This window comes from Xiphophorus maculatus, chromosome 4, assembly GCF_002775205.1.
Source record: "Xiphophorus maculatus strain JP 163 A chromosome 4, X_maculatus-5.0-male, whole genome shotgun sequence".
NCBI classification, from domain to species: Eukaryota; Metazoa; Chordata; class Actinopteri; order Cyprinodontiformes; family Poeciliidae; genus Xiphophorus; species Xiphophorus maculatus.
The window spans coordinates 15,326,908-15,354,709 of record NC_036446.1 but is presented as its reverse complement, the minus strand read 5'-3'; the positions used below and the strand labels follow the sequence as shown (position 1 = coordinate 15,354,709).

Genomic DNA, 27,802 nt, shown 5'->3' with positions numbered 1-27,802 from the left:
CACTGCAACAAAGACAGTTTGTTAGAGGAAAAAAAAGAAATTGCCATACCTTTAGATAAGAAGGAAATGGAGCCTCCCTCTTCCCAGTAAAATAAGCTGGTGCAGCTCGCCCTCTACTGGAAAAATGAGATAATGTCACGTTGTCAGAACACAATTTTTGATTTAGAAAGAAGAAAGTGTTTGAGAGAGCTGTTTGGTCAGAAAAACAGACAGCACAAATATTTTATGTAATTTCTTTTGTAAAACTTAGAAGTGAAAAGTTAGATTTTATCTCAAGTATAAAACAGACATTCAATGCTAATTTATGATTTACTTCCAATGAGCCAGAGTTTTTTTTTCTTCACTCTTTATTTACGTTTTTCTTTATTTTACTTTATTTAAAAAAAAACAAAAAAAAACTAAAGTTCAATCCTGATCAAATTTAAATGAAAATGTTTCTGTTTGTTAGATCGCTTTTCTCTGACCTCTACATAATTCAGGGATAAAAAAAGGGCCAGTGTTTTCTCTGCACATCAACTGGACATTGCTTCTTTATAAGAGCGAAACTTGAAAGACATTGTGTTTATGAAATACTTGCATTCACGGCTGCGTAGAAATCGAGTTCGCGCTTTCTAAAAAAAACTGTCCTTTGGAAGCTTCCGTAGCAGTGATAAACATTGACAAGCAGCTGTTTCTGCATGTTAGCGCTCACGTGGAAGATTTTCCAGTGCAAGTCAGTGTTGAAGAAGCAGCTCATTTCTAACCCCAACAACATCATGGAGCCTGTCATTAAAATAAACCCCGGTAAGAACAATGTTCCTCCTCGCTTTACTTCTGTTTATAAATGTAGCTAAGGTTCTGTCCAGGTCGCTACCACCGTTGATGTAGCTTCGTCTGTTTGGACTTCTCCTAACCTCATTTCCCTCTTCTGACGTCCAGGAGCGTCGAAGTGGGACATCCGTCAGAGGGTTTGGGACTACATAGAGGAAAAGAACTTGGCTAACTTTCCCAGGCCTGTCCACAACAGAATCCCAAACTTTAAGGCAAGTTCCGACTACAGAAGAACCATCACGTTTTTAAATGACGTGTTCCGACATCGTAGTACGTTTTTTTTATTATTTGTTCATGCTAATAGTTCTTCCACCATGAGTGCTGCTTGTGGGCTATTTTGGGTCTCTGGGGTCGTTATTTTTTAGGGACCCTAAAAATAGCACAGGAACAACTGTTTTTTTCAGTTTTCTTAGGAGAGATACTTCACAGACAAAAGTTGCAGTTCTTCTACAGAGAAAGATGATCATCTATGCAATCTGACGCGGTTAATTCCAAAACTCCTTTTTTAGTTTTGCGTCACATGGTCGGTTTTCTGCTGAGTGGCATATTCGACACCATGTGCATGGAAGAGACTGGTAATGCACAGCTTTGCTACAATATTTTATTAGGTTTTTATGTGGTGGGCTCTGCTTAAAAGAGTAAATCATGGAGAAGTGGAAGGAAAATCTTACATAATATTCTAAAAACTTACAATTTAATTTAAATTTGTGTGCCTCCTCTAATATACCTAAATTAAATCTAGTGAAACCACTTGCTTTAAAAGTTCGCCTAATTATCAAATATAGTCCACCCCTTGTGCAAACTAACCGCAGTGTAAATACAGATGCTCTGCAAAGGCTTCAGAGGTTTGTTTGGTAACTTTAGTGAAGAATCCGTGTTCTCTACTTTTAATGTGGGAAAATATAATGTTCAATAAAAATGGATGCTATGGCAAGGTACTACAGCTATGATATATCTACAAGTTGTCCTCTAAGCTTAATTAAATTTGGGCAACAGATTAATTGATTTAGAAACCTGCTACAAAGTTCCCTGTTTTTAGCTATACTTGCTACAAATCAGGGAACAATTAAGACAAAATTATCTTGTAAACATGACAAGTAGTACTACCTCTCAGTAGTAGTGTTCATTAAACTGAGTGATACCCAATTGAATTAAATCGGGTGTAAACACAAATGTATTTGCTACATTGCCTCTAAAACAGTAATAGCACAGTCCTGTTATTTATTTATTCTTCTGGTTTATTTTCTTATTGTGTGTTTATTGATCAGGCAGCCAATCAAGCATGCAACAGGCTTGCAGAGCTTCAGGAGTATAGGTCAAGCCAGACAGTGAAAGTAAACCCAGACAGGCCTCAGCAGCAGGCTCGCTTTATCACGCTGGAAGTAAGTTGACCAAACGTTTTAAAAAAACAAACTTGTATGAATTGCTATTCTTTCCTCTCTAGGGGGCTTTCGGAGCCTGCAGCAAAGTGGCAGAGTTGCAGACTTTCGCCCAGACGGCCGAGGTGAAGGTGGACCCTGACAAACCTCTGGAGGGTGCTCGGTTCGCGGTGCTGCAGGTAGCACGCGGCTGTTGGAAGAAAAGCACCAAAACGCACTTCCTTAAAAATAAAAAATTCTTTGCATTTTTATGAAAAAACTGTAGTTGCTCAGATTAATCTGGAGATATAAATCTATAAAACAGTACATGGAAAACAAACTATTTAGTGGATTTTTAAATTTTTTTTTACTTTATATAATTAGTAACATCGCAACAGTGTACGTCATTTCATCTTGAATCTTACTGCGACTTTCATCCTCACTCTACAGTTCTCTGATATATGCCAGTCATATATCAATGTTTAATTAAAGTTAGTCTAATTCCCAGTCTTTAGTGGTCTATTGTTTGGCATAATTTACAGGCACAGAAGACTTTGTTGGTTCCAACTCCTCGTCTTCGCTCTGGTCTCTTCAACAAGATCACCCCGCCGCAGGGTGCCAACAAAGAACAGCTGCGTGTTTGTGCTTCATCTCAGGTTTGCAATTTCAACCTGAAACAGTATTCATAAGAGTCAGAGAAATTAAGAGGTTCTTCTAATTGTCTTAAGTTTTTGTAACTTTTAAATCTGCTGCAGGGTGTGAAGGACTTCAGTGTTCCTGTTGGCCTGGATGCAAAAGTGAAGGTTGACTTGGTGGTGGTTGGCTCAGTGGCGGTTTCTGAGAAAGGTTTGTTCTTTTTGACCAAAGACTGCTGTTTTAAAAAAACCCAAAACTATATATAGACATGGTATTTAAAATGGTTTCTTCAGATCTGAAAGTATTGGAATTTTCTCATTTATTCACCCAAATAAAATAACGCTGTTGACAAACATTTTCTTTTTAATTATTATTATAGCTTAATTCTGTCTGTTATATAATACAAAAAAACCCCACATTACTTTTAAAAATGCCTGAACATGCACCTTCTGCAGGTTGTCGGATTGGAAAGGGAGAGGGTTATGCTGATCTGGAGTGGGCCATGATGGCTTCGATGGGAGCTGTGAATGATTCCACTGTGGTCGTCACTGTTGTCCATGACTGCCAGGTTAGTATTTGTCTGATTTTCTGGAAAATTGCAAATGTTTTATAGTATTTTTTTGCCATTTAATGAAATGATTAAATTGCTCCATTTGTGTTTTAGGTGGTAGACATTCCAGAGGAGCTGATGGGAAGTCATGACCTGACTGTTGATTACATCCTCACACCAACCAGAGTCATTAAGACTGAATGCAAGCTGCCCAAACCACAGGGAATCATCTGGACTAAGGTAAAAGCTAAGGCTATTTATCTGGCTTGTGTACTGCTATTGTGAGATTACATTTTGGTTATTTTTTTGGCATGATGATTTAAATTAACTTTCTCAGGTTGAGAAATATATCATGTTAGTTGAAACATAGTCAGAAAGGGACACATACAGTTCAAAGGTTGTTGTTTTTCTTCTTTTTTTTGCACAAAAACTAAAGCTTTAATATTTAATAGATTCAATTGCAGCAGTAGGAACAATTGTTGCTGTTATGCTTTAAATACAATAAATTAAATGTTGTTTTATGTTGTAATTTTTCTTCTGTAAAAATTGAGAATATACTCTTACTTAAAGGTTGTTATACCAATAAAATCTTTTTATTTTATGTCAGACATTGTTCTCTGTTGTCCATTTGAAGTTGCATTTATAACTTCTACTGACTTTAGATTAATCTCTAAAGTCAACTGAATTTTTCCTTTGATTTTGCGTGGGTGAATATATTGAGGAATACATTTTGACTTTTGTCACCTTTTCCATACTTTGACCAAAGCCTGTGTATAGCTTGTTTTGGTCGTATCTACTCACAGCCTTGCCTGTCTGTAGCACACAATGCTGCCTTTCCAGTATTTCAGCTGTTTCTTTCGCAATGACCCAAACATATCCATTTTATTTTCCAGGAAACTACATATGAATTACATATGAATAGAAAACTTCCATAAACATAATCCCCCTCACCACTGGCTTTGCTTCAAACCACAGCAATATAAAATTTTTTACTCATGCAGCAGCAGAGTATTTGTTTGATTTTCATAAACCCAGTTAGCTGCTCCTCTGCATTGAAGCACTTCTTGCTTTGTCATGGTTATGTTAAAAACCATGACATATATCTATAAAATAAAAAAGAAGTTGCAGAGAAAAGCAATAGCATGAATTAAGGCACTGCATCAGTCCTATTTGTTTCTTTTTTTTTTTCATTTTTAGCATCATTATACCTGGAAATCCTTTGAGATAAAATGTCTTTTTTGATGGAGACCTGGCCAAGAGGCACATTGGCATATATTTATAAAATTGTAATTAAAAGGTACAATTAAATCATTATAATTGTACCTTTATAATGATATAAAGATACATGATATAATTATATAACTTGGTCATCAGTTAGTAAAATGTGTCAATATTTTCACTTCCTATTAACTATTTTACCAGAGTGTTACTGCATTTTAGGTACTTCTAGGGTCTTTCCCCTCTGCCCAACCACATATTGAATATTTATAAGATATTTTTAATTTCTTTTATATAAAGAAATACAATTTTTAATATTATTGAATTTGTTTTTTTTGTTGAAACGGTGAACTTGCTTGCTTATTTCTCTTGCAGATGCTTTTGCTGATGTTCTTGTTTCATATTGGCAGTCGTCTGCCTCTAGGTTTTGATCAGGCAGGTTTTACAAATGTAATTTACCTTAAAGGCTTTACCCCAGACTGAGCTTCAGTACCTACGTACTTTATTAAGGTCACACTGCCCCCTAGTGGGCCAACCCGGCTTACTCATGTTCTCATGAGACACGAGTGTTTTAAAAGTGTTTCTTTATGCAAGTGTTTCACTCATATAGCCCTCAATGCACAATACATCTGCTGTTTGAACGTATCCTCTCTGTGTGATGTCCAATCATTACTTTCTTTCCTGTGTATTTATAATATTGTGTGGCTTGAATCCTCCTCCTTATTTATTTCCACTGGCAGAGACTGTGTGTGAATTTCTTGTTGATAATATTTCTTCTTATCAGACACGATGAGCATATCATTCTCATCGTGTGGCCATGTTGTGTGTAACCTCTGTGTTCTCTCAGACACACATGTAAGTAAACAAGGCCCACTGACCTCCCAGCCAGGAAGGCCAAGTCTGATCATCAAAGGCGGCTCTGCCCAGCCACCTTGGCTCTGCAGGGTTCAGGAGGAACGGCGGGTCAAACAGGCCAGTGTGAAAAACAATAGGCTTGTATCCTTTACATGACTGGTCAGCATCAAAGGCTGCCAGGACACTTGAAGACCCAACAAATCAAGACGGCAGCGGTTATTTTTAACTGTGTGGGAAGTGAAATATCCTGAGGCTGTAAAGATATTTATTAACGGCGGGCAGTATGGGCTAAAACCGGTTCTTTTGTCTTTAGCTGGACGCAGAAAAGTTGGAGAAAATTCCCATCCTGAAGAAGCTGCGTGCTCTGGAGGAACAGGCTGGGAAGGACGTGACTCTGGGGACAGCGTCGCATGCAGCAGAGCCCGGTCTGCAAACTAACCAACCGAAAAGACAACCCAGACGGAGGCCAAGGCGGAATACACAACAGGATACTGAGGGAGAAACCAGCCAGGAATCTAGACGGGAGAAAAAAGGAGAGGCAGATCAGAAACCCAGACAGCAGCCTGCTAGAGCCAGGAAAGACAGCAGGGGAAGTGGCAGAGGAGATGAGGAGGGAGAGGCTGGCAAAGCGGTGAAAGGTAGGAGCAGGAGGATGGTGAGGGAGCAGGGCCCAGAGGAAGGTAGAGGTGAAGCGACGACCCAGCGGAAGCTCCCTCAAAGTGTGACCACCGTGTACCTGGGAGGAATCCCCGCCGGGCTGCGCGTCAGCGAGCTGAAGACCGCGCTGAGGGAGAGGAACGCCGCCCCGCTGAGGCTCACCTGGCAGGGCGCACAGCACAGAGCCTTCCTGGACTACAGCGACCCTCAGGTGGCAGACCAGGCCCTGGAGGCGCTGCAGGATCTGAGCCTGAACGGTCACAGCCTGCAGGCCGAGCTGGCCAAGAGCCAGCGGGGACACAAGAGGTCCGGACAGAGACAAAAACCATTCGCGGCTGCGAAGTCAAAAGCGTCCCCGCCAGATGCTAAAAGTGACGCCGCCAAGGAGGCAGATCAGTAACAGCAGCAGGCAGCATACCGCCACAAAGTATCTTCATATTAATGCATGTTTAATATCTTTAGAAGTGTTGTTCTGTTTTTATCATTTCAAATGGAATCTGTTACATGAGCTTAATGTTCGTTGTAGTTTTCCAGCAAAAACAAGACTTGAAGGTGTGAGGAAATTAAACGTAGGGTCAGTATCAAACATTTCCTGAATTGTATTTGTTGTAACATTTGAAATAAGCTTAAAGATTCCCACATGTGCCTTTCTCTGTTTACACCCAACTCTCACTCCATGTGTTTAGGTGATCTTCCTGCCTGAAGGTTTATTTTGTGTAATGTCTTGCTGCAGGTCATGATGTTTCTGTAGCTTTCTGTTCTAATTTAAAGACGCACTAAATTTATTTTTCATAGTCAAGCTTTTCCAGCTATAAAAAAGCTTTTAGGGCTGATCGTCTGCTGGGGAAAAAAAACTAAACAGGAAAAAACGACGCAAATGACTCCCACCATCTGGAAACCGTGTAAATGATATTGATTATGGATGCATGAGACTTTACAGTGACATTTCAAAAACCTTTCAGTTTGCAAGAAAACTTGCATGCACAAAGTTGCCATGTCTTTAATTTATATGTTTTTTTTAAAGCATTCATTTTTCGTTTTCTTTGATCAAATTCTAAAAAACAGAAGTGTTGTCAAATTTTGTATTTAAGATGGCATTGGAAACCACTGAAACCACACATGTCCCACTGGACAAACTCAAAGTCAAACCTTTTGTGCTATTTTAGCTAAGATTTATGTAAATCTAGATAGTCTAGAGAGCCCTAGTTTGGCCGCAATTATTTTTTGAGTTATTTGTGTGATTTAACCTGCAAAATTCAGGTGTTGTAGTTCGAGTTTAAGATCATTGTTTGTATTTTTGTGTAAAGCCGTTACGTTAAGGCAGGCTTGCTTCTTAGTCATTTGAACTTTTTTTTACTGTGACATCCTGATTCGATCCTCTGTTTAATCTGTTTGATAACACTATTAAAGCACCCAGTCATAACTAGACAGCATTTGTCTTTTTTTCCCCCCCATATTAAACAGTTGCACCAAACTTTGTTCTGGTTGTGATGGATGTTGAAGAGGACGAACTTGTGCCCTTTTGTTAAAATGGGAGATGCGAATTGTGAGCTCAGTCTTCAAACTAAAAACTATTCTAAATGGTAGAGCTTACATTTATGCATGACGTTAAGACAATCATTTTCCTTTTTGAAAACGGGGTGATAATGTAACACATAAGACGCCAGTTGCACTTTAAAAGTGGAGCGAATCAGAAGTTTTTTCCTAATGAGTCACTGCCTTTCTGAAGTTCTCACTGCGGCTCACCTCTGGACATGTCTACCTGAGATTCCCACAAGAGATTCATCTGAAACTCAATCATACAATCCCCTTATCCTGATTGGTGTGTAATGTATTGTAGCTCTGTTTTTTTCTTTTTTTTTTTTTTACAGATCTCAATGTTACCTGACAAATGACCGCTTTGGTGTCAGCTCTGTTAGCTCTAAAGCCCGACTCCTCTGAGACACCAGCCCGCGGTGCATCTGTCTGCACGGAGCGGGGCTCGGGCTTTTTATGGAGCTGTCAACCAGGCCTGGCCTGGGAACAGCTGCCCGTCCCTCTCTCTCTCTCTCTCTCTCTCTCTCTCTCTCTCTCTCTCTCTCTCTCTCTCTCTCTCTCTCTCTCTCTCTCTCTCTCTCCTGAGCCCCAACAGAGTCGTGAACCTCAGCAAATGTCATCAGTTAGTTAAAGTGCCGTTGCCCCTGCTCAGGCCGCGCAGCGTGGTATTTCACCGGGGTTCAGTCAGTGGTCATGCGAGATATCAGAGCAACTAAATGGGAGTGCGTTGCTCTCTGTGAGGATGCGCGCCTGGACTCCAGCACCAACAGACCCTACAGACTAAGACGAGCAAAACGATCCTGTGTGTTCCGGATTATAAGATTTGCGAGTCGGAGCAGGTCGCGTTGCATTTGGCTTCAGACTAGAACCAAAATATATTTTAGCGTCTTTCCGGGGGTTAATTCAAAGGATGACCCTAAAGAAACGAGAGCCGCAACCAAAAATGTTGCCCATAGAAAATCTTAATAAATGTTCACCATGCTGAGTTATGTTTTGATTTGGGTCTAGAACACGCTGGTCTACACATATTCATTATTTACGTTTACATTAATTGTGTCGTGTTGTTTCGTGTAATAATGAGTTAATGTTAGGTTATTCGTCATTATGTAGTTTTTTTCCACTGCACAACTATATATATAGCCTATATATGTATTTTTTATGTAGCCCTGAATGAGTAAGGCTGTAGCAGAAACAATTCATTAGCATTTTTGATGCAGATTGAGATTCTTTTTCTAGTTTTATGTTATTTTACTTTAAATTATGAATATTTTTGAGTAATATATCTGAAATTTACGCTGGAGTGAGATATCTTTTGTTTCTTATTTACAACATAAAAATGTTGAATACCAGCCAGCGCAAACACCTGACTTTGTGAATCAAAGTTTATTTGATTTATTAATTTTTTTCTTTGGAATCGATCATTTTTCAAATTGAATGAATTAACGTAGTGATCCCCCCCTCCCCTCCAAATTTCTTAGAAAAAAAAAATCCTAATTTTAGGAAGAAGGGATCTGAATTATTGTTGAGCGAAACGCACGTTGGTTCCCAATGGTTGCCGTTTTTTCTTTACATATTTCTTCACAACATTCCTCTAAAATGCAAGATAAACTCCCGTTTTATGGACTTAGAAGGTCAAACAGCCCCGGAATTCGGGTGGTTTTATTTTAATAATAAAAAAAAAAAAGATAAAACATCAGCTCACACAGGATAAACCCTCGCTGTTTTTCCTGATAATAGCCTATCTACACTAAGTGATAGAAGTAATAGTCCACATAAATTTGACAAACGAGACAGTGCTTACAATATATCCTTATTTTCATTTTTTTTTTAAAAAAACAAATAACACGCATCTTGACAAATATTGCCAATAAAGCACGGAACTCCTTGGCCAGTTCGCCGGAAACTGAAAATGCAGGCCTGGAGAATAAATAAAAAGTTGCGCTTATAGGCGATTCAAAAAGTGCCAATTTTTTTTTTTTTTTTTTTTTTTTTTTTACACAGTATACAGTATGGACGTACAGTATATAGGCCTATGTAATGTCCATAATTATTTATTCAGAAATCAACGCCGGGTATTTTTGTTCCAGCTAATCTGTCAACAACATGAAAATTAGAAATAAAAAATAATAATAAAAAAAACTTTAAACGGAAAAAAACCCCCGAAGGTGTGCATATTTTACAAAAATGATTAAACATGTGAGAAGTGAGAGGTCATCCGCTCCGCAGGACTTAGTACCAAACTGCACGTTTTTTTCTCTCTCTCTCTCTTTGTTATGCCACTTTGAAGGTATGGAATTGTTTGTTTTATTATATATTATTATTATTATTTTATTATTGTGTGGCTTCAGTCGTCTGGTGTCCAACAACACAGGGAATTACTCCGGTCTATAGGAAGCAAGGAGCTCTCTCTCCTCAGCACAAAAGTCTCTCAGTGGTGATTTTTGTTGTTGTTTTAATTCTCTGTTCCCGTGCTGCTGTCTGCATGGCTCCAGTCCGAGTGACTCACACACACACACACACGCACCCACGCACACACCCACACACACACACTCCCACACCGTCCATGCGGTGCGCAGCGTGTCCCGGCGGGGTTCACATCACGCACGGCTTGATGTCCTGGTAGGAGACCTGCTGGTGGTGGTAGTAGGAGCTGTTTCCCGGTGAGTGCATGGCGGAGGAGGTCATGGCGTTGAAGGAGAACACGAACTCCTTCCGGTCGCACATGCTGGGCGACTGGGAATGGTACCGAGGAATACCTGCGGAGAGAGGATGGGGAATATTAAAAGAAAAAGAAAAAAAAAATCATATGTGTGTAAATTCTGGGAAATTTAATTTTGAAGATGCCATAAGTTCATTGAAAAAAATTGTAGATTTATTTGTAAATACAAGAGCAATAAAAAAATGATTATGCTGGCATAGAATATGTAAACTGAAAATATAATCCCGGCTCTTCTAAACAGTTACACAAAAACACATTCTTTCAGTTTTAATTTAAAATTTTCCAAATTACACTTTTGTTTGCATAATTTTAACGGTAAGTTGAACACGTTGTTGTTTTTTTTTTTTGTTTTGTTTTGTTTTTCTCTTTCTCACAAAGCCGAAGTCCATTAAAGAGGCAGAATTAAGATCATCGAAAGTAGAGGCGGGCTAAAGAGGGTTAATTGACAGCGGCCCTTTTGCACGCCAGTCCCGGAGGACCGGGGCCCTCGGGGCCCTCGGGGCCAGGCAGGCTGGACCTTACCGCGCTTGTTTTTCTAGCGCCGAGATTGGCACGCTTCTCTGCCATCCCCACGCCTTATTTGTCTTTATCCTTTCCATAAAAGAAAGTTAACGTCTCGTTCTCATTCAAGTTTTATTCAAAGGGAAACTGATACTTGCACGTTAATTTCAGAACGATAAAATAGGTGGTAATTTCCCCTGGTGGCATTAATTTAGGATATTCCGTAATAAGGCAGCAGAATTAAGACGGTGTTGTTTGCACTGCGCTTATTTAGCACAGTAACCTATGTGTCCGTTTTTCATGCAGCCTATAAAAAAAATCTACTTCTTTCGTGTGGATTAAATTTGGTGCTTCTGGTTTAGGAGTGTGGTCTTTTTATTTGTTTTTTTTTTGTGTGTGTGTGTGTGTGTTAATTTTCACAGCAGCAGCATCGCGGAATATTGAACAGTTTTGTGACATCGTAAGCTTTAAGTATACCTTGTAAGTCTGTGCTGCTGTGTCCGTTCTGGTGCAGGTACGACTGGTCCAGTGAGTGTGTGGGCAAGCTCGGCTGCAGGCTGTTCGCCCCCGGGTTGCACGGAGACAGCGGCTGCTGCTTGATGTACGAAGCCCCATTGTTGAGCGACGCTGGCGGGGCCGAGGCCCACGCCGAAGCCGAGCTCGAGTAGACGGGGTGAGGCTCCATGACTCCCCCGCCGGTCAGCAACGGGGAGGCGGAATTGTCGTGGTGGGGGTAATCGCTCCCAGTGGACGCCGTGCAACTTCCCATGTAGGAATGTCCACTGTTGCTCGACAAGTGAGACATGGAGTGGCCGGACAGACCCATCCCATCCATGTTACCTGCCAAGTGTCCATTCATCATCCCGATCCCGCTGTCCAGAGACAGGCTGTTGGGCGGACAAGACAGGCCCCCGCCGCTCCCCTGGTAGTTGTACGCCTCGGGAATGTGGTTGAATCCCAGGCCGTTCATCATGCTGTACATGGGCTTCAGCGCCTGGCATTTGCGCCTGAAGCCTCTGGGTCTTCTTCTGAAGGAGCCCTCCTCGAACATGAATTCGCTGGCCGGGTCGATAGTCCAATAGTGGCCCTTCCCCGGTCGGCCCAGGCCCTTGGGCAGCTTAATGAAGCACTCGTTCAGAGACAAGTTGTGACGCACGGAGTTCTTCCATCCCTGATACGAGCCCCGGAAGAACGGGAAGCGGCTCTGCAGGAACTGGTAGATCTCACTGAGCGTCAGCCGCTTGGTTGGGGAGCTCTGGATGGCCATGACTATCAAGGCTATGTACGAGTAAGGGGGCTTCTCTGGTCGCCGGATCCCTGCGTTCGTCTTCTTGGTTTTCGTGGTGGAGGACGCGGTTTCCATCACCACCGTCTGTCCATGCGGCTTCTCCGGCGCGGACATCGGGCTGTTCTGGGCAGGAGGCTGCGCTGGGGGCTGCTGGACCTCTGCCGTCATTAGTTTGCCTGGATTCAGTCTTCGAGGTGGCAAAGACAAAGGAAAAAAAAATTCTCCACTTACGGTTAGAAAGTTTGACAAGACTTCCCTGGCATAAAGAGGAGGGGTGGGAAAAGACCCCAAACCCAAAAGCGGACGACTGTCTTTTAGACTCTCCTTCGTTGGTTTAAATTCTGTCCTGTCTGAAGCCGTTTTTTGTTTTTTTGGGTTTTTTTTAAGGTAATGTCCGAAATAGAGCGCGGAGCAGAACAGGAGCCGCTTTCCACTTCAGTTGCTGTGTTGTCGTGCGTCCGCGGAGCTCACTTTTTACTTATCTGTTGCCATCGGCGCATTGGAAGCTGTACGCCTTGTCATCCTAACGCTGGGGGCCCGCCCAGTCCCCTCCTACTCCAGTGGTGGGCTGCAAACATGCACATCTGCGTGCATGCGCTCACTTTTTTTAGTAGAATGATTTTATATCTAACAGATATGGATTTTATATGTTATCTCGAGCAAATGAATTTATTCATTCCACCCCTGGATCATAAAAATAACTATATGCATCTGTCTTCAGCTGCGGATCTGTGTCACACTGTGTTCCAATTTGAGTTTATGTTTGTTTTTATGCATGAATATATATATTTTTAATTAAACAAAAATAATAAAAATTTTCATTTGAAATGATCCAATCTCTACAGTATGTCTCCTTTTAAATGTGCGAGTGAGTCAGTGAGCCTCGTTGAAGCTGCAGCAGGAAGGATATGACTCACATTAAACACTTAAAAAAAAACACATAAAAAGTATAAAACTATATCTACTAGACAACGCGTTCCTCACATTCAAAATCTGCCTCCGGATCTCTGTGAAAGATAGTCAGGGACATGGGCAGGATGTTTATACAACAAAATGTAAACATTTTCCCGGACCTTCTTTAAATAAGAAATTCAGGCAAAAGCCTGGTTAGATCTGCTAATACCACACAAACTAATGAGATATGGCAAGAAAAAAAATGCGCGTCGTCCTTACGGCAGGCTACACGTTGGACTTTTTTCTCCCCCTCTCTCTTCTTTTACAAATGTATATTGTTTGTGCAATGCAGTCATAATATTTACGCAGGGACGCGGGAGGAGTGAGGTGGAGACTCAGCCGAGCTGGGAGCGCACAAACTCGGACGGAGGACTTGAGATCGACTCCTGCAGGGGAGAGAAATCACGGCGCGATCCGGGATCCGAGGTAAGGATTCACCAGACTCACAACGAGGTCGGTGGCCGCTTTAAAGACGCGGCGCGTTAGGAGCAACTCTGCGCTTGCTGTGTGGGAGATGGAGTAGATGGAAAGACTAAGATTGAGATTAAAACATGCATGCAGCTCTAGAAATTATGACTGGGCTACAGATCAATCAGAGGACGCTGCGCACAAGTTTGCGTGTGCATGTTTTTGTTGTTGTTGTTGTTTTGTTATTTTTACACTGACCTGTGGCTTTAGCCTGTTTCACCCTGGGAGTGAGATCAGTCCATATAGCCTAAAACTGTTGACAGTAAGTTCCTTATTGTTCCCAAGAGATCTCAGATGGCTGCAGCCTTCAGTTTCTTCGAAACCCGCGGGTTAAGTTAACCTTTCCATTGTTTTATTTATTGGTTCTCATTCTGAGTGAAAATCATACTTGGCTGTTTTGAAGCTTCAAAAAAAAAAAATGTAAACATCTGGCCTCTGCGTAAAATCAGAGAACACCTGGATAGAGCGCCTTCGTGTAAATATGTAGGTAACAGATTTACATGACGATTTAAAAATGATCTCTCAGTTAATATAGGATGTGTATGGCTGCTTCACATGCACATATTTCACAGTAAAAAAGGTAAATATGTTGGAAATTAGATGTCGCCCTTTGTTTCAGACATATAGAAGAGTTAAAGTCGAACATAAATGCCCATGTGCGTCACTGATTCGACTCTGCTCGGCCGCTCGCTTGCACTGAGAGCCGCATATTCAACAGTGAAGCGGACCACCCAGCGCGCACCAGGGACAGGCAGGCGCGCTCCCGTGCTCCCCTCTGCCCACTGCATTTAATTACCGCTGATGACTTCATTCCATTAAGGCTTTTCCCCTCTCTCACGCTCAGTCGCCTCATGTCATATTACTCCAAAAGGAGAAGGCATATTTAGATTTTTTATTTTTATTTTATTTTATTTTTTTTTAGTTTTTTGTTCATGCGTCTCAGGCCAGTTTCCAGAGGCGGCTCAAGGAGGACCAAGGCCTTAATTCGGGATTTCATATGAGGGGGGCCCACCTCACAGCACAACTTTGGTTCATCATTTTTGAATTTTACGTCCCACAGCTTTTTTACAACCGAGTAAAGAGCATGAATGAATGGATCCAATTCACACAAAGTCCTGATTGTTTCTAACTCGATAAGCACACAATCACTTCTCATTTATAACTGAATGCCATTTGGAATAAAGTGTTCATTTTTATGTTCAGTATTTCTCAAATTGTTCTATACAGGACCGTCTTTTGCTTTTTCATTGCTCTTTAATTAAATAGCAAAATTAAGCAACACTGTTTGTCTGGTAATGTGTTTAGGTGGATTGTGTTATAACTTCTAAAGTTACGCTAATGACAAAGTCAAACAAAAGTATAAACGATGTGATCATTTCCTTCAAGTCTAATCAGCAACATGTTTAATTTAGAGGAAAATCATTATAGTATGATTTTAAAAAAGATCAGATTAAAAAAATGAATTTAAACATGAGAACGGCAGATGTTGGGTAACATGACTAGACCGTCTAAAGGATTCAGAGATTTAAAGGCACTTAAGTTCACCACATTTCTGCAGACAGCAAAATCCAATAAGTTTCTCTGACTTGCAGATCAATTAGCAATATCCCAGATCCAGTAGGCAGCGAGCAAATGTTAAAGAAAAATTTATCTAGTATATTTACTGTGGTTTAAAAAAAAATAAATCAGTACCAATTTATCATAAGATAATTTCATAATGTAAATATATGTTAAATTAAGCTAGGAATTATTTAGATTTTAAAATGACACTGAAAAGGCTCTGGCTTTATAGAGTCTGTTTAAGTTTCAGTCACTTCAGCAGCTTTGAAAAAGGTTTATGTTATATGCTGTAAATGTAACACTATACTATAATAAAAATGTACAAGGGAATGATAAATAAACAAACAAACGATAATATAAACAAATGCAGCCACCTTGACTTATCTTTCAAAACATTTCATAAACCTAAAAGCTCATTAATTTATAGAAAAGGTTTCCTCCTGGCTCCCAGGCCAGCAGTGGCCTTCAGCAGCCGCAAAGTCTGCTTGTGCATCAGGCCGGCTCTGTCAGTTTCTGTAACATAAAAATGTGTATCCATCAGTGTTGGACAATGATTCGGCGATCAAAGTGGCCTTCTCCTTTTTCCACGTTTCAGCTGCGCGTTCAGGAGAGGCCATTCATTAATGTCACTCTACCTTCTACCAACATGTTCAACAGTTTGAGCCACAAAGGAAAACGCTGCCATGAGAAAGTGGTAAAAAAGATTAGTTTGTTCATTACTTCATGCAGAGGCTTGGGAGCCGAGATCAGAGCTTCCCTGTTGCTCCGTCACAGACAAAGTCCTGCACTTTTCCATGACGTCCCAACATGAAATATTTGACAGCGCTGCACCCTCAGGAATGTTCAGTCACTTCAGTTCAGGTACAACACTCTGAAACATTAAACACAGTCTAGATGTCAAGCGCAAAAATGCATGTTACATTAACTTATACATGTCTTACGACTGCTCCTTATAATTGGAACATCGTCATTGTCTTATGAATTACTTCAGTCTTTAATGGTGTTTAATTAAAAAAAAAAAAAAAACACTAACTTTTCTAGCGCCTGTTCAGAACAAAACGAGACACAAATACATGATCAGTGGCGAGTTCAAGGGATCCAGGGGGACAATGACCACCTCCATAAATTTGCCACCGTGGGCCCCAAGTATCAAACACTAAACACATGAAATTAAGTGAGCAAAGGAAAGTCTTTGAGGAGTTGCTTCTTCTATTTCATTCAAAAGCTAGGAGACGTGCAGTATTTTTAATCATTTCATAGGGACTAAAACACAGGTTCTAACTAATGAAATCAGCAGATGCTTGAAAACATGAATTTACTGACTGTGGTTGTTTGAAAAAAAAAAAACACACAACAAATTCTTTTCAGATTAAATTTCAAGCTAATAAGCAAGTGTAACCTACCTGAATAAAACTCGTATTATCACACAGGGTCGTTTTTGTGTCAGCTCTATTAGTGAAACCTTTACAAAACCTTCTATAGGCGCCCCTGTAGGTGACCTTTGTGATGTATGGAAACATTAAGAGCCATCTGGGCCTACCTGGCCATCCTTAGTTTTTTATTTATTTATTTATTTATTTATTTATTTTTTAAATGTATTTATCCAGATAAACTCAGAAATGACACCTGCAGTAGCCCGTGAATCACATATCCAATAGTAGCAGTGGTCAGCAGGACAGAACTGAAACATTGGCTCATCGAAACCCGCCTTCGCATTTTAAGTGTTAAGCATAAATTGAATTTTTCATCCACAGAGCATCACCTCTGAGTAATAGTTTCAACAGTTTGTCTCCTGGGTGGTGAAAGAGGGCGGCAGAGGGTCACCGAGGGGCCGCACAGACTTTGTTTGGAGGACAGCGCTCCAGAAAAATCCATCAACTGGGCCTGAGTCCATCCGAACTGAACTTGAGTCAAGTTTTGGGAGAAATCTCTGTTTCTGAGGTCAGCGTACGGAGGTTTATCACCCAAATGCCCCCAAAGCCTCAAGAGGAAATGCGCGTGATGTTAACTCAATTACTATACTGAGCATATTTTCTAAAAATATATGCTCGAAACGGTTAGTAATGTAACTAAATGCAACTAAAAGACTCAAATGCCAACATATTTTAAACGATATGTTAAAGAGACTCTTCATTTGCATCAGCGGGCCTGCAATTGATTTGAAGTCTGCTGCATTTTCTGTTTTGTCTTTTATCTCTATAATTTTCTGGCCAAGATTGGCGGCAATAAATGATTATGTTATATAATATGGCGAATAACAGAGACAGAGCCGGCACACAGTTTGTATTACGCACAACTCACAAATTAAAAAGAAACTAATTGGTTTAATCAATGCATCTGAGTCTTAATGCCACATATTTATTAATGACAGTTGAACTATTCAATCGAATTAAATGTATTTATGGATTAATTGCGATATAAATTGTTTTTTTTTTGTGTTCTTTTGCCTCCTGGGGGTCGTCTGCAGCTCACTCAGCATTGTCACTTTAATTGAAAACAGTGTAAAGCCGACGCGGGTCCCCCCCCCCCCCCACACACACACACACACACTCCACCCCATCACTTTCCCTGTGCGCAGTAGGTGGCCGTGTATATTTTCGTTGAAGTGCTGTTTATGTGATCGGGAAGGGACTGGGCTGCGCGCAGACCGCTGATTGCGCGCATTGGGTCGCTGCGTCAATGCGAAGCGGGTTTGATGGGCGCCGCCAGCAATCAGCCGCGGCGCAAATGCGCTCAATGAGTTTTTGCGCGTCCAAAACAGATATTTGAATTGTGCTTCGTTGTACGTCGCGGCGCAGAGACTTAGTCTTTATGTTCCCTTTTGATTTGTGTTCATTTTCAGATGACAAACTGTTCAAACAATAAGGATATATGTGGAATCCGGGGTCATAATTTGAAATAAATGTCCAAAAAACAAACAAACAAACAAACAAAAAAACCCTCATCAGGGTATTTTAGGTCATTCGAGATGGACACATTGGCGCCTGTTTCTTCTGCATTTGGTGATTTTTAAGTCAAAAATGTGCCACGGATGATGCGCATATCATGCTGCGGGTATTGCGTTCAACAAATTCGTTAATTTCATCTAAAAAAAAAAAAGAGAGAATAGAGAATCTAATATAAAGTTGTTTTATATGCTGAATTTATTCATAGGAAAGACTTAAAAACTCATTTCGATCTGACGCTACATTAAACCATCGAGTCAGTAAAGTCTTTTAAAATTAAAAGAAGCGGAGCCATTTAACTCACACATTCAACTAACTGATAGTTTTATGACGACAACAGTTTATTTTCTGCACAGTGATATGAGGAAGAATGAAATAAGGTGCAATTATTCGTCCTTCTGAAGGAAGAAAATAATCTCAGTCAATCTGTCTTTATTCATTTCACTTTCCATTCAGAACGAGCGCAACGCAAGATAAAATCAAAGGGCGATGGAAGTCAAACAACAATGAGAGAAAGGGAGAAATAATGAGCTAAACGCGGTAAATTGTGGGGAATAATAAATGATGTACAGAAAGGCCTAGTTAACAAACTACAATACAAGTTTCAAAGTCAACTTTGTTAATGGCAACAAGACACTAATAAAAACAAACAAAAAGGATGAAATAAGTAAATATGTGAATGAATAAATAAAAAGAAAACCCCAACTTGTATAAAAGTTAATTAACAGCAAGAAATCAAAAATAAATAAGCAAAATATAGCAAACCAAAACAAACACAATTGAGACGAAAGAATAGTTACATTTGATGGTTGGCATTGGTTTATTTCTGGCTTAATTCTGCAAACCTCTACAGCTGCAATTAGTTGTTACAGCAACTTCACCAGGCCAAGCAGGACTCATGGAAAATATGTGTGATATCTAGAAATTGGACCTACGAAAAATAACATTGGCACATTAAAGTTGTTAATAAAGATTTCTAATTTCAAAGCTGAAATCAAGCCAGTTTGATTTGGGGTGAAAACTTCCCTGAAAAGCTCTGTTGCTTTGTTGCTTTTATCCTGTATCAGGCTATTTTATGTTTTTTTTTTTTTTGTTTGTTTGTTTTTATTTTAAATTTAACACTTGTACGATTTCAACCAAAGTGTGGGTATTTTTCCACAAATGTTATTATGAGAACTCCAAACATCCTGATCAAGAACATTTCACGAATGATCCCCAGTGTGCCATATTTTTAAAAATAAATATTTAATGTCCTATTTATGGTCTCACTTGTTTGTACCAAATATTAATGAAATAAAGTTGATTAACCAGATGACCGTGGTATTTTTAGTCACTTTTATATGTTAGGTTCCGCACACCACAACATAAATGAACATGAAGGCCGCAGAGGGAAGGATTTGGCAGGTCCAGAGTTTTTACAAACTCCCAACCGTCCAGATGTGGTTTACGGTTGCACAGAAAATGTTTCATAATGTTTCATTGCTTATACCTGTTTAAACTCAACTCAAGCTCTTTGGATTAAAAAGAAGAAGAAGAAGAAAAAACAGCTGTACCAAAAAGAAATTAATATTACAGAATAAACATTTCAGAAACATGTTCATTTAGAATTGAAAGGTAAAATAGCACAATGTAGCATTTTTAAATCTGACAAGGCTGTGATTTTTAATTTAATGAGTTTTTAGAGAAACAAATATATTTATTTCAGCTTCATGACTTTCATGACTTTTTTCCAGAATAGTAGTTCATCTTTTACTATTATCCCTTCTGATTTTTCATGATTTTCTTTTCCAATTCTAAGAATCCTGAGATCATTTTGAGTAAATTTTCAGGTTCCTTTTTGCTTGTCGTGTGTGTGTGTGTGTGTGGGCGAGGGCGTGTGTGTGTGTGTGTGTGGGAGGGTGAGAGGGGGTGTTCACATCTGTCTAATGGATGAGGGCTGTGAACGCAAATGATTGCTTCAGTTCAAAACTGGAAAAAACATTCATTAACTTTATTTTACTGTCAAGTTGATGATTTAAAGAACCACAGACTTTGGGTTTTAGGTTAACTCAATTCCTCATGATTCCACACTTGTATTTCTTTTAAGATGCAACATAGTGATGCATCTAACTTAGTTGCAAAGCTTTATAGATGTGTAATTTATTTTCGTAAAATGAGACAAATGCTAACACAAAAACATGTTTTTTTTTTTTACAAGGCAAAACAGAGCGACACAACTTCTGTCTCGAGTTATTATTATTATTATTATTTTTTTTAGCTTCAATTCTCTTTCTGCTGGCTCGGCCTCTTTGCAACGCCTCGGCCTCTCGGTGAGTGGGAGCCTGTTTGGGGCCCCACCCTGCAGGCCCGCGCACACCTCCCAGAGTTGGTCCATCATGGCCTGTCTAACTTGGGGAGACATCAATAATGAGAGCTGAAGCAGAAACCACAGCGGAGAACACAAAAGAGACAGGGAGGGCACTCGCAGGCCACAACTGGCTCTGCTGCAGGTTAGCTCCTTTGATACCCTCTTGATGGTAGTTTGATGGGTGCACATGGGGCAACATGGGTTTATACGTCCATGTTTACATAACATCTATGGTGTTTACACGCAGCCCACCAACCCTTTTCTGCTCTCGTCTGAAGGGGGATTTTCCTGTGGCACACTGCTTCGGAAAAAGCAATTAAGAATTCCCAAACAGCGCACCACAATGGGAGATATCATTGGTGCAATGTGTGCTCCGTGTCCCTCACAGTTTTTGTCTGGAATGAGCCGACTATTTTTAATCTGCGCACAACCCAATCCACCTACAGAGAAACCACAAATTGAATGAAGAAGAGAAGGGGGGGATGGGTGGGCATAATTGCCTATTGTGGAGCTCAAACTCCTCTGTTCTGGCATAAACAGCTTTGGTAGTTTACAGCTTGATAGTCAGTGCCCCTGCCGGTTTCAAACTGGGGCATATCCTCGTTGTCTGTGGGAACTCGTAGCCAAAAGCAGTGGTTGGAATCAGCCAGGAATGTTCTGGGATGGTAACTGGATTCAGTCATATAATGCCCGACTCTCCACATTGGAACACCAGGGTGGGAAAAAGGCCGAAAGCATTTCCTGAGCGGAGGGGGGTCCCAGTGAAGCATCACATGTATGGCATCGTGTGACAGAGATCCTGCCAGGTTTAGGCAGTGATCCCGACCCAGGACAGGAGTAGAGAGGAGTACAGCTAGCAGGGAGATGTGGTGGGCAGCGCAAGGGATGAAGCTTGGAAAGAGACTGACGATGCCTGGGAAGAGCCAAAATATCACAGCCTGAAAGATTAACAGGTCAAGGAGCAAATATATGCATTTTACTACAGATATATTTAACGTCTATGCAACAAAAAAGTAATTTTACTTCTGGCACCTCAATTTTACAACATAATAAAATTTGTATTATTTGCTTACCTGCTTTAATACTCATAAAAGCACAAAATGCATTAAGAATACTCCTGAAGGATCAACAGGCTATTAACAGCTAATGAATCTGATTCAATTCTTTGATAGATAGATAGATAGATAGATAGATAGATAGATAGATAGATAGATAGATAGATAGATAGATAGATAGATAGATAGATAGATAGATAGATAGATATATAGATAGATAGATAGATAGATAGATAGATAGATAGTTAGATAGATAGATAGATAGATAGATAGATAGATTAGCACAATCTTTAATTTTCTTAGTTTAGAACGTAATCCAGCTGTAATCTTCTCCACAAATTGATCAGTATTTGTTGAACTGACAAAATAGGAAGTTCAGAGCGCTTGAATACATTTGGAAAGCACCGAATTTGAGTCATATCAGCAGAGTGATGCCATAACCTTTATTTGTGGTCTAACACTTCATTTTGTTCTTACTGTAATGTGCCATTAGCAGACATTAGAGCAAATCTGTCTACTTTTCTGTGCACACACGCATTTGTATGTCAGCAGCCGGTTATATGCGCCCGTAATGTCTGCCTGTAGCCGCATGTGTTCATGTGTCAGTGCCAGTTGGAGAATGTTGTTGACTAAATATTTGTATGCGCGTTAGTGGACAGGCTCTGCTCCCTCTGGCTTGTGTAAACGCTAACGACGCTGGGAGAGAAATCTTACCCTGTAATTGTCAGAGGGCTTTTTTATTTTCACCTGCTACCGGCCTCTTTCCGTTGGTCTGCTCTATAACAATGGCATTGAGAAAGCTGCGGAGTGCATAGTGATTGATGCCGGACTCCGTTTGGCCCGTCTTCAGACTGGGGGCCTGAAAGGAAGTGGCTATCCCTCCCTTCCACCCTAACTACCCTGCAATAATGTCGGGTTAAAGAGGCCAAAGTGCTGATCAGTGCTCTCTTAGTGCCAACTGGTGCACAGAACAAGTTGGCAAACCCATGTAAACAATCCTTTCATGGCTTATTAATCAGTTTCTCAGTAGATGAAGCAGAATGAAGTTCATTTACTCTACACGGCCAGATCCAACCTTATCCGCTCCATCTTGCCTCCAGTTATCACTCTTTTTCTTGTGCCTGTCAGTAAAGGAAGAGACACAGGCTCATCTCTACTGCATTCTTTCCATTTTGCTGAAGAGCCGTGTGGTAGGGAAGGTAATCTGTCACCTAAATCGCCTGTCCTTCTCCCTGCCTGTGTCTAACTGTTTCTCTTTCTCCTTCCTCCAGGCTCGAGTGGGCAGGCGTGCGGCTTTGGCCACAGGAAGCTGTGAATTCTTCGGAGAATGGAAGATGTCTCACGGGGAGATGTGCTGCACCCCCGCCACCCACACTCCACCCCAAGATGACCCCTGACCCTTTCTCGTGTTTATATCAGGCCATGGAAGTGACAAATAGTGATGAGTCACTCTTGCCGAGTGTTTACACTCCGGAGTCACGCAAGGAAGGAAATCAGCCACGGTCTGCTAAAAGTGGCGAGGTGAGAGAGAGGAGCTGCTGTGATTTACCTCTCAGAGTCGTTATTTGTTTCACATCACCTCTGCTGAGCAAATGATCTTCCAACAGAAAGCAGCAGAAAAAGCTGAGGATTGTAGTCGAGGAAAGCAAAGACTGCTTGGGGCAGACCATGTAATCGCTGCAGGGGTAGGTGTGCTTCTGTTTCCCAGCTTCAAACAAGCTCTTTTCAGAAACTTTGATGGAATCTGAATATTAGTTAATGCATTCTATGAGATTTTATTAGAAATGTTCACATTCTAATATGTTTCTCTGAATCAGGGATCAGTTAAAATTGTCTCGATAAACATGTTCTATCTTTTGTAAACGACTCATTCCAACTTAAACTACAGATGGCTTGTAAACTTTTTATAAAATAAAAATTATGAAAAGTGGGATGCATTTGTATTCAGACTTCTGACTCAGAACTCAAAACTGCCTTTTTCTGAAATTACAACTGCACAATCTCAGTCAGATTGGATGGAGCCCTGTGTGACTATCTCTTTTTAAATCTTGCCACAAATTCTCAATTTGATTCAAGTCTGACTTTGAGCTCTTGTGATGCTGTTTGGATTCGTTGTCCTGCTGTAAAGTGAACCTCTATCCCAGTCAAAAGTCTTTGGTGGCCTCTTACTGCACATTTATCTCCATCCATCTTTCCATCAACTCTCAGAAATGTACACCTTTCTTGTGGATAAAAGCAAAGTACGAAGCAATCCATCATTCTTCTTCGCATGTTCAGGGTGACAGTTTCCCTCCACAAACGGCGTTGGCCTAAAACTGTCCTAACACTGCCAAAACTAAAGTCACGAGTGTTCATATCCAACACACAGGAATGCGTTCTTTGATTTACCAGTACAGTTATCATTTTTTTTATAATCCTACCATAGGTATACAGTAATTCAGCCATTTCTCTGTTATAATTAGGTTTCGATAATATTTAAAATACATACTATGTAAATGAAAAGCTAAAGTGTATCAGCTGTACATTTTTGAAAAGCTGTATTTTCTCAATTTTTGGTTATAATCTGCATGTCAGTCAGGTTTCTAATCAGTCATTGTTATCAATTCACTGACTAAAATTAAAGGTTTAGGTCTTGATTGTTAATATGCAAAGAAATTTGTGCACAAACCAATCTAACAGTTTTAACGACACATTGTTAGCATTATTTTCTTGCACGTTAAATACTGGGACATTAGTTTATTTTGAGGTGTTTGTATGCTTAGAATGATAGAATAATATAATGTAAATTACACTGTCATATATGATGATGTACCTAAATCAAAAGTGACACCTAACACCAAAGGGCTGCACATCCCTGTGTTTACTGTGCCTTCCTCTGCTTTTTCAAACATTAAGCGTCATTGTTGTGCTGAAAGTTGAGTGACTTTACAGTACGGATTGCACAGCTGTTGTTTTCCAGACGCGGCTTCACTTGGTGCTGTTGTGTCCTGTAAAATTAAAGTGATGCTTTTTACTCTTTCCATCACCACTTTGGTGCGAGTAGCTTCGCTGCAGACTGCAGCCGGTGTCCTTTTACACACCGGCATACACACCGCCACAATGAGAGAGTGAAACCACTCTTATTTTGGCCAATCTCTCCTGAATTGTAAGTCCTGTCAGGAACCTTGATTGATTGTTGTGTTTATCACCATGTTATTAAGAAATCAGGCTCACCGCAGCCAGGCCTGAAGTTCCTTAATTCCAACTTTGTGCTAATTAAAGGTTTGCTTCACAGGTTTAGTTTTCTCATTTTCTTTTCTTTAAATATAGACGTCTTTTTTTTTTTTTAAGCGAGCATATTGTTGCATTTTTTGCACTGCCTGGACCATCTAGTACCAAGTGCAGTGTGGTACTCTGTGGTACAAACAGAAAATCCTCATTTTTACACTGCATAGTTAATGAGTTCATGCCTGTAGATCAGCAGAGATCCAGACTCGCGTTGTTAATAGAGCTGGCAGCAGGCTGCGTTTGTGTATCTCTGAGGTAAACACAGTTATGGCAAAGTGGACTCTCTGCTCAGTGTGTCCTGAACGGAGACACAGAGCGCTATGGCACTGTACTTTTTGACGCACTGGCGGCTCTTTAGACATGGGGTTAATGTGATGAATGGCCATTTGGTAATGGGCCATGTATTAGGCTGAAACGACTCTTTTAAAAGCCACAGTTTGAGCCTTCGCCATGGGCAGTTTGGATCAGCAATCACTCAGGTGGCAGATGTTTGGTGTTGGACTGAACAACTCTACCCTGCTTTCTGTCTTTTCGACTTCCTCAACTAAAAACAGGCATAATGCCGTCTAAAGCAGCAAAATTGTGAAAACAAAACAAAACGCATATTTGTGCAAATGACAAATGATTTTCATATGTGAAGATCATTTTTTTAAAATCTAATATTGTGGTGTGCATTTGTATTCAACCCATTTTAATTTTTTTGGCCCCCTAAAAAACCCAGTGCACATCAGGAAACACCTAATTAGTAAATGTTCAATCTGTATGTAATTGAATCTCTGAATTAATCCAGCTGTTCTGCGAAGGCCTCAGAGGTTTGGAAATCCTGGAAAAGTTAAAGGTGTTAGTTAAAGGAGCTGCAGAGATCCAAGTAAATCTGTTGACAGGAACACTGCAGCTGAAGCACTTCACACACCTGGCCTCACTGGAAGAGTGACGCTGAACTGTTAAAGCAAAGCCAAATGAGGTTTCAATTACAGTATCTCATAAGCCATGGAGGGGACACAGAAAACAAAACCAATCGTTTTGGCCAACATGCAAAAGACTGTGTGGAGGGAAAATAATACATGTCACAACCCCATGAAATATGGTCGTGGCAGCATCATGCTGAGGGGACACTTTTCTTCTTAGGATTGTGAAGCTGGTCTGAGTTAAAGTAAAGGTAAATGGAGATAAATACAGGCTAAAGTAGAGACTGGAGTGGAGGTTTACCTTTCAGCAGGACAACAACCGTAAACACAGCTAGTGTCTTCGGCCAGTCTAGAGTAAGGGTCCTCAGCCTGCGGCTCCGGAGCCGCAAGTAGCTCTTTGGACCTTCCACAATGGTTATTTAAAACTTTAGCAAAAAAAAAAAAAAAAAAAAGATTAGTAACTAATGTTTCTAAATACTCATATATTAACAAATGCATGTTTCAGTAGTTTTTCCAGTTTTTTCATGGAATAATTGCATTGAAATTCTACAACAGACTGGAACTAAAAGTCACATTCTTTTTGTCATTGACTAGGAAACTATTATTTTACATAGCTGTATAACATCCAATAGAAAAAACTGTTTTCAAGTTTGAATTTGCTTTAAAGTCTAAAAATAGAAATAGCATTGTGGTTCTTTAATAATAACATCAGATTTTCCATAGTAAATATTTATCAAAAAATGTTCAAAACTTTATTTAACATTTGCTGCTCTAAACAAGTTTTATCTAGCTGGGCAAAGGGCAAAAATTGCTCTTTGAATTGTTAGGGTTGCACACCCCCGGCCTGGAACAGCATTTCTTGGAAAACATTTTGTAAGACCCGTAAATCAATGTTCACAGCTGCTCTCCATCCAGTCTGGTTGAACTTAAGCTATTTTACAAATAAGAATTGATTAAAAATCTGTCTCCAGAGGAACAAAGCTAAAGAAGATATTCCCAGCTGTATGGCAGCTGTAACTCCAGCTAACGCTGTTCCTACACAGTGTTGAGTCAGAAAAGCTAAATACAAATGCAGACCAACAGTTCACAGTTTTATTTGTAAAATAAATATATTCAAGCCATGTATAATTTTCATCCACTTTACCATATTGCAGTACTGTGTCACAAGAAATCCCAATAAAATACACTGAAGTTTGTCTCTAATCCAATCATGAAATATGTCAAATAAGTATTATTACTTTTTAAGGTTCTGTAAATGTGTGTACCGTTATTTATGAGAGTTTCTTCTACAGCCATTCTTGTTGCTCATTCCTGTATTGCAATTTTTTGACTTCTGTTTTTATATCACTGACTTTGCCTTTAATGAAACTATGAAATGTTATGAACATGTTTACAATAAACTTTCACAAATCAAGCTTATAACATTCTGTGATGCTTTTATCCATAATTCTACATGATATTCAATATATGTGGGACAAAGAAACATCATAAACTAAGAGAAATGTGAGATTTTGGTTTTGTGCAACATTTCACGTGCGAAAGCACTCGGTTCCATTTAAATTTAGCTTAGGGGTCTTAATCTTTGCCAAATTCAAGAACCACTTAAAGACCTTCTGATGACTTCTCCGTGTTTGCGTGGTGGGGTCCAGAGCAAATACAAACACTGTCAGAAACAAATTCAGCAAAGAGGAAGTCGCTGGTGGTCCTGCTATTTCCTATACTCATATTATTGCACATTTTTAAGAGGATATGTAGCATTCACACTGCCCACTTCTCTAAATAAATGGATCCTGCAGCCTAATGATACATAACATTAACCATGTGTGGCATATTACGATATTATATACTTCTAATATCTGTTGGATCACAGCCTAAGCATACTTCTAAGTAAATGTGTCTCATTTTCTTGTATTAAAATCAATAAAGGTTGTACTATTTTTCTTCACACACACAGTCTTTAGAATGGTATTGATCTTACACAAGTGAGTCAGAAATTCTTGGCAACGTTGTTATTGAACTTTTTGTCTTTATTTTTCTGAACTGAATATTTTAGCTAAACAGCATTCTATCAAGCAGGGTCGATCAGATAAAACTGGATTTCACAGTTCCATGTTAATGTTTAGCAGACACTGAATATGTAAACCCTGAGAATGAATCCATAATGCTAAAT

The 27,802-nt window shown here is 40.0% G+C and overlaps 2 protein-coding genes and 1 long non-coding RNA gene across 5 annotated transcripts; 2 read left to right on the top strand and 1 right to left on the bottom strand.

Annotated features, from left to right (window-relative positions):
• The first annotated feature begins 643 nt into the window (after positions 1-643).
• Positions 644-7,512, top strand: mthfsd (methenyltetrahydrofolate synthetase domain containing). 3 transcript variants are annotated; one of them, XM_023332809.1, is made up of 9 exons: positions 644-783; positions 919-1,022; positions 2,079-2,192; positions 2,255-2,368; positions 2,711-2,824; positions 2,924-3,014; positions 3,260-3,372; positions 3,469-3,594; positions 5,741-7,512. In XM_023332809.1, the coding sequence occupies exons 1-9, from the start codon at positions 678-680 to the stop codon at positions 6,482-6,484; spliced, it is 1,626 nt and encodes a 541-aa protein (XP_023188577.1). In that variant the 5' UTR covers positions 644-677; the 3' UTR covers positions 6,485-7,512. The 3 variants fall into 3 exon arrangements, with proteins under 3 accessions (XP_023188577.1, XP_005805030.2, XP_023188578.1); XM_005804973.3 differs by lacking the exon at positions 2,079-2,192; XM_023332810.1 differs by lacking the exon at positions 2,255-2,368.
• A 1,476-nt stretch (positions 7,513-8,988) lies between these two features.
• Positions 8,989-12,625, bottom strand: foxf1 (forkhead box F1). The gene is made up of 2 exons (XM_005804950.2): positions 11,318-12,625; positions 8,989-10,376 (listed from the first exon to the last, which is right to left on the bottom strand). Exons 1-2 carry the CDS (start codon positions 12,294-12,296, stop codon positions 10,213-10,215), a joined length of 1,143 nt encoding a protein of 380 aa, XP_005805007.1. The 5' UTR covers positions 12,297-12,625; the 3' UTR covers positions 8,989-10,212.
• Positions 12,626-13,262: 637 nt separating this feature from the next.
• On the top strand, positions 13,263-26,084 carry LOC111608465. Its single transcript, XR_002752681.1, has 2 exons — positions 13,263-13,508; positions 22,729-26,084. It is a non-coding gene; the product is annotated as an uncharacterized LOC111608465 (long non-coding RNA).
• The last annotated feature ends 1,718 nt before the right edge of the window (positions 26,085-27,802 follow it).